Source organism: Diadema setosum, chromosome 10, assembly GCF_964275005.1.
Source record: "Diadema setosum chromosome 10, eeDiaSeto1, whole genome shotgun sequence".
Lineage (NCBI taxonomy): Eukaryota > Metazoa > Echinodermata > Echinoidea > Diadematoida > Diadematidae > Diadema > Diadema setosum.
The window spans coordinates 12,626,266-12,632,875 of NC_092694.1; the positions used below are offsets into that span (position 1 = coordinate 12,626,266).

Genomic DNA, 6,610 nt, shown 5'->3' on the forward strand with positions numbered 1-6,610 from the left:
TTTTGTTGCATGTTGTATCACAAAACATCCTACTACATGTATTCAAAAATTTGGTAATAAAGCCACACGTAAAAGGAGATATTTCTCAATAAACCACAACTGCAGACGGTATATTTTCGAGACGTTCACCCTTTGTATAGTGACGACTAGTTGGTTGTTTGTATCTCTAACTCACATTTTAGAACAATATTTTGAAGCACTAAAGCTTAGTTTGTTTGTTTGTTTGTTTTTTTATGAAAAGGGGCCTGCCCCCCCCCCCCCCCCCAGTTGTCCGGCCTGTGTTGTTGGATTATGATTGATTATGTTACATGTATTAAGTTTGTTTGTTGGTTGTGTTTTTTTTACGATGTACAATGTGGACTTTTCCCATGCTTAATTAATCATATTCCCTTGTATGACTTTATCTCTATAATATACACCAATAGTCTTGCTGCTATCAAGAAGCACTCTTGGGCCAAGTTAGAACGATTGGAAATTACATTTTATGTGTGTGTGTGTTTTTTTTTTAATGATTACTTATCATGTATATTTGACAATCGAGTGGTTTTCGGCTGAGTCATCACACACACACACACACACAAACATACATACATACACACACATACACGCTTACATCATTTTGAAGGCGTGTCAAGGTATGAGACGAAAGGCATGAAAGGAGACGTATATTAGTTTCAATATCCTTTTTGCAGGGGGTCTTGTTTATAATAGATCCTTTATATATTTTGATACATTGTATAGAGAAATCAACATTGCGCGTGGACCCGAAAAAGGAAATAATGAAAAACAGAAACTATTCAAACTACCCGGTGTATCGAGGGTAAAGTTAGATATGATATATACTAGTATGCCAACGTTTTCCAATTGGGATCGTATTCTTCACTGGAGTTTCAGAGTGCGAGTGTGCATTAATTGCTATTTTTTCCACTTGTATTGTATCTGACGTATTAAATTGCTATGGACTGCTTTGGGGGCATTGCTGATATTATAGCCAATATAGAGGGTCACAACATGTTCGAGGGTATTTTCATGGGGTCGAGGTCCTGAGTATAAGCAGTTCGTATCTGTTTTATATACAGTACCGAATAAAGTAAAACAACATTATTTTCTTTGTCGAACGATCGCAATCTATATATAGGGACCAGAACAAGTTGGTTCTGATATGAGAAGTGGTTACACAGGTGACTATACATATATCTTTCTTCTTTCCTTCTTTACAATGATATCAATTCGTGTTACGAAGAGAAATAGGCCGGATAGGCCTTAGTGGAAATAATCAATTATTATCTTGTGACCCAGATGACAACTGAACACATGGTAGCCAATTTACTGTTAGGCCTATAACATGATCATGGGGTCCTTGAATTATTGTCATATCATCACATACCTGAAGTGAAATGTTCATAATTATGACCATGACCCCAATTGTCTGTGCCATTTAAAGTGTATGATCGATGACCTACGATGATAACAAACAGTTTACACTAATATAAATCAATTGGTAATACAAATCAAAACCGTTTCGGTGTCGGCATGCACTTAATGATAAAAAAAAAAAATGTCAACATTAGTTTCTTGTATAGTGATTGCCTTCTCTCCTTGTTCTTAACGTTCTATAGAAGCGTAGGAAGCGCAGATAGTTTTCTGACAGATAAAAGATACTTCGGACGAGCAAGGTGCATCGTTCCAGTCACGTGTTGTGTCGGTTTGTGCGTCACGGTACCACACATGACCACAGTCTTCGTTCCCTCCATAGTTGGTGGGCTGGCCCGGGATCCATTTGGTGTAGTCCACCGGAGATCCATCGGACCATACGAAGGTTCCTTCGCTGTCGATGTCATTCAGTCCGAACCAGAACCCCTTTGATAGATAATTACAATAAAAAAAAAATAAGAAACGAGGAACTGGATTTGCTGACGGATGATTGCGTCTTTATTTACAAATCCACCACAGAAATATAAAGAAAATTGAACATTATCATTTTCACTTTTCTAGCTCAATGAAAGAGCATGACTATACTCTTTCAGAAAGCAGGGGAATGATTGTTACCCTTGATATAATTTATATCGGTAACAAGTTTGTGGAATGCATTATTTTCATGATAAATGAATTTTTGTGGAATTCTTCTTCTATTTTCTTTTTGTCCACGAAGTCATAAAATCTAGTACGTGTGGTCTCCTTATCCAGTCATTACTACATCAAGACTTTACAAATTCATAACTTTTGTATCGATTGTCAGATTTTCCTAAAATTTTCACTGATGTGTTCTCTAATACAAAATGTATTGCTGCTTTCACTCAATCCACATTTCTGTTTATTGGCTTTGGTTTCCTCTACTGATTGGATTCGAGCCAAATTGTGAAAAAAAGAATACCCGCACTTATGAACTGATATACTGAATATACTACATATGAATTATAAATAGAAGAACCATCATTGTTATTTTTTCATAGAAACTTCTTTCACCTACATGATCATGATGCTGTCTACCCAAAGGACATCTGAGTTTCACAGACGTGAGTTTTATAGAAGTTCCTGACATTGCATGTTGATTTTAGCATCTGTGATTATATGATATTTATCATATTGACTGGCCTTGAGGGAGGTACCGGTACCAGAAAATATTGCCCAAACTGCTTTCAGTGCGGGCAATATTCATGTGGTATCTCCTTCAAGGCCAGTCAATATCATAATTATTACATATCCCCTATAGGTAAAATAGGAAAATATGTGAATACGGCTATACACTATGATATTGATCAAGCCACATTTGACTACCTGTAGATCTCACCAACATGTCTAATAATTGCAAAATTGTTCATCAATGTATATCATTCAACTCCAACTTCCAAGATACATAGTTGTAACAGGCGAACTTCAAACGTCTGAACGTATTTACACATTGTTTTTGCTTATGTTTCAATTTGGAGAGTTGTAATAACTGATGGTCACTGTGCAGTCATTGAACACAAATGGACCAGTCATTGTTTGACGCGTATAGTGCATGTACTGCTGGGAGTGGTCGACCTTACATTATAATATATAAGGTCGACCAGAAGAACGCCAATATATTATATTGGCGTTCTTCTGCAGTGCGTGTGTCCCGCGTATTTGTGAATGTCTCCTCTTTGTGATTGACCAGAATGTTTACACGTTAAGTGAATGGCGAGACGCGGATGTAGAGTGATACCCACTATCGCCCGCTGACCTCGACGACCGATCAAAATACCAACTACAATTGCCCCGCAAAACTACCTCATATAGGTAATAATATTTTATATAAACATGATACAGAACCTTGGTGTTGGATCATCCACAGCAATTAGCGCTCCTCCAATGAGTATCATTATGTATGGTGTCTATATATCAATTCTCAAGCTTAAATGAAAAAAGAACTTGAATTCGGATGATGAAAATTAGGCAGACAGGATCATTATTATCATTTCCCTTTTAAAAAGTATTGTCTTGTAGGGACATTATTTTGTATAGGCCTGTCGGGTTTTTTTTTTTTTTTCATTTTTAGATGAAAATAATTCTAAAACTTTTTTTCCCATTTTTCTTTAGAGATAATTATGATGACGTTGTATCATTCGCGCTTTGATGTATACATAGACACAGGCATTCCTAGTGATACCAACAAATGCCTTATAGGGCCTACTCGTATCATCCTAAACAGAATTCAGCTGACCATCACTGAATCCTATTGTAAATTCCCCTTTTTTACGATGGTGGATGGGTTGGGACTTACCGATGTTGGTGTAGGAACAGATGATCTCCACAACTCGTACAAGAAGTTATTTTCTCCCTCGCTGTGCACTGACGCCAGATTTCCTCCATGGTTCAGGCAGTGGTCCCTCGCAGCTGTCCACGTTTTCCCAGCACCGAACATTCGGTAGCAGTAGTCCCCGTACTGCGTCCAGAGACTCTCGCAACGCATGGACAACTGCGTCGACAACTGCACTTGCGTGAGTGCGGCAAGGACTAGGGTAAGGGTAGCTGCTGCATGCATGGTCGTCACTCTCTCTATATATATAGTTTCCACTCCAGAAGTATGATCCCTTTATCCTATGTGAATTCTATTGATGGATGAAGTAGAATGAGAATACAGTAATAGGAGGTTTGTAATGTATAATCGGGTTGAAAAGGTTTGGATCGACTGATGCTGAACGAACTTTCACAATTTTCGTTGTAGGAAACGTAGTCCAACTGTTAGCTCCCACAAAGATAACGTTATCTCATGGAAGTTTAGGGTTTGCTATCACTGGGCTTTAAAAGGCATGTCAAAATTTAATATATGATTTAATAGAAAATTGATTCACTCATATTTTATTGTTTTCATATCAAAATACATGTACATGAAAGTAGAAGAGGTATACTATGCTGAGGATATTTTGTTTGTTGTAATGCATGTTGTTCCAATAACAGTCTATGACACCTTGGTAATTTTGTGATTTGGGGGATCTTAATTTACTTCATAATCAATTGCAAAACAACCTCAGTCATATATAAATATTTCAATTTCCATGTTCTTCTAACCTGAAGCTTTTAATTGACAAATTAAACGACATTCTGTAATTAAAGGGGATGGCTAGTAACTGATCAGTGGGCATTAGTGGGAATGCTGGGGGATGATTGTTCCAATCCTTGTGGGATTTATTTAAGAGTACATTTTATATCTATTGTTGTGTGAAAATTATTTACTTCAGAATGGTCTCATATTTAAGGAATGCGCAGTTTAATGTTTCCAGGTTAGCATGCCTGTACAGTGACGGGGCATTGAACTGCATATTACTTGAATATGAGACCGTTCTGAAGCGAATAATTTTCACACAACAATAGATATAGTGTACTCTTAAATGAATCCCACAAGAATTGGAACAACCATCCCCAGCACTCCCACTGATCAGTTACTAGCCATCCCCTTTAAATGCATTTTATTGATAATAATGATTTATATCACATTTTATTCTATTAAAAAAAAAAAGTAGTTGGTTTAAAAAAAGAACTAGCAAGAGCAAGCAGAGTAGTCGCGGCCAGTACAAGTTGTGTTACATATATTATTTGCAATACTTACAAAAGTGATTTTTAATATAAGTATTTACAGGTTTTTATGGGAGATCGATAGAACGTTATCCGTTGAGAGACATGTTCGAATGATTTGCAAAAGGTTTTACGTGATTTTGTATTCTTTAGATCATTTTCGGAGGCTTCTCCGAATCATATACCCGAATGAAAATTACATGGATTGTTTACCAATGTTAGATGTGATTTTTGCTGGCTTATAGATATTTAATTATATTCTTACGCCTATATCGTAACCATGCTCAATTTTAAAACAACAGTCACGCACATCGTTGGGCAAAATGTGATGAATTAGATCAAACATTACAGATCCATGCATCTAATGGTAATGTATGAATATCTTCCGTTTGAAAATTATGAAATAAAGTGTCATTATGTTTCCTGGGTCCTCTGAAGCAAATTGCACGTACTCATTTCTTTTGTAACTACAAATTATGTGAATGCAACGCACATCCCAGAACTTCTGGATCATTTAGTCATTGAATATACGCGAAGGTATAAGAGTATTATATAAGAAAAATTGGAAGATTCGTCTGTGCACAACTTGTCTAGTTCAAAATATAATTCCAATTGTATCCCTCATTGAGGAAGAGACACAATCAATATGTTTTTGTCATGATATAATTTCGTCTAGTATATTAACTCCTAGAAACTAAAAGCCAAGGAAGCAGACAACAAGAAACCATTGATTTGAAAAAGTTAAGACGAGTTGAAACGAGCGGGACATTGTATTCAAAACATCAACAAAGGAAAATGCTTCTTAAAGGACAAGTCCACCTTCATAATACGATACATAAGGATTGAGAGAATGCAGCAACATTAGTAGAACACATCAGAGAAAGTTTGAGGAAAATCGGATAATCCGTTCAATAGTTATGATTTTTTAAAGTATCTGCGCAGTCACTGCTGGATGAGAAGACTACTATAAAAATTCATAACTTTTGAACGGATTGTCCGATTTTCCTCAAACTCTCACTGACGTGTTCTACTAATATTGCTGCATTTACTTAACCCACATGTCTATGAAGGTGAACTTGTCCTTTAAAAAAAAGAGGAAGGAGAAAGATATGAAGACGATAGTTGTATGCGCGGTGTCCAGTTATCAGCGAGAATTCAGCCCCGGGATTCACCCTGTGTACCTGTATACACTGTAAAAACATCGGTGTTAGATTTAACACCATGGGTGTTAAATCTAACACCGATCAAGTGTCAATAGAGGACCACACCGACAGGTCTTGAAAGTATTTTGTGATGGTGTTGAAAAGTGTTCACCTGGCACTTCGTGGTGTTAATTTGACACTGTAGCTGATGATATTCTGACACTGCGTTGGTGTTAATTCAACATTGACACCACATGGTGTTGAGTTGTTATTGCTGGTGTTAATTTCAATGGTATAACACCCGCCCAGCTTCAATAAGGGACCACACCAACTGGTGTTACTGTGGTGTAAATTTTTTTCACAGCTTTTTTTTTTCCAAAATCAAGTACTTTATCGGAAAGTTCTTGATCGTTTTGTTAAAGTTCAAA

General features: G+C 36.7%; 1 protein-coding gene across 1 annotated transcript; it reads right to left on the reverse strand.

The window, feature by feature from the left end:
- Positions 1-1,596: 1,596 nt before the first annotated feature.
- LOC140233754 (alpha-N-acetylgalactosamine-specific lectin-like) lies at positions 1,597-4,009 on the reverse strand. The gene is made up of 2 exons (XM_072313854.1): positions 3,749-4,009; positions 1,597-1,860 (listed from the first exon to the last, which is right to left on the reverse strand). The coding sequence occupies exons 1-2, from the start codon at positions 4,007-4,009 to the stop codon at positions 1,606-1,608; spliced, it is 516 nt and encodes a 171-aa protein (XP_072169955.1). The 3' UTR covers positions 1,597-1,605.
- Between the last annotated feature and the right edge of the window lie 2,601 nt (positions 4,010-6,610).

Excerpts from the sequence above, each read along its gene's own strand:
- LOC140233754 (XM_072313854.1), bottom strand. The coding sequence starts at position 4,009 with ATGCATGCAGCAGCTACCCTTACCCTAGTCCTTGCCGCACTCACGCAA. Across the intron at positions 1,861-3,748 it reads CTGTTCCTACACCAACATCG|GGGTTCTGGTTCGGACTGAA; the intron begins GTAAGTCCCAAC and ends TATCTATCAAAG.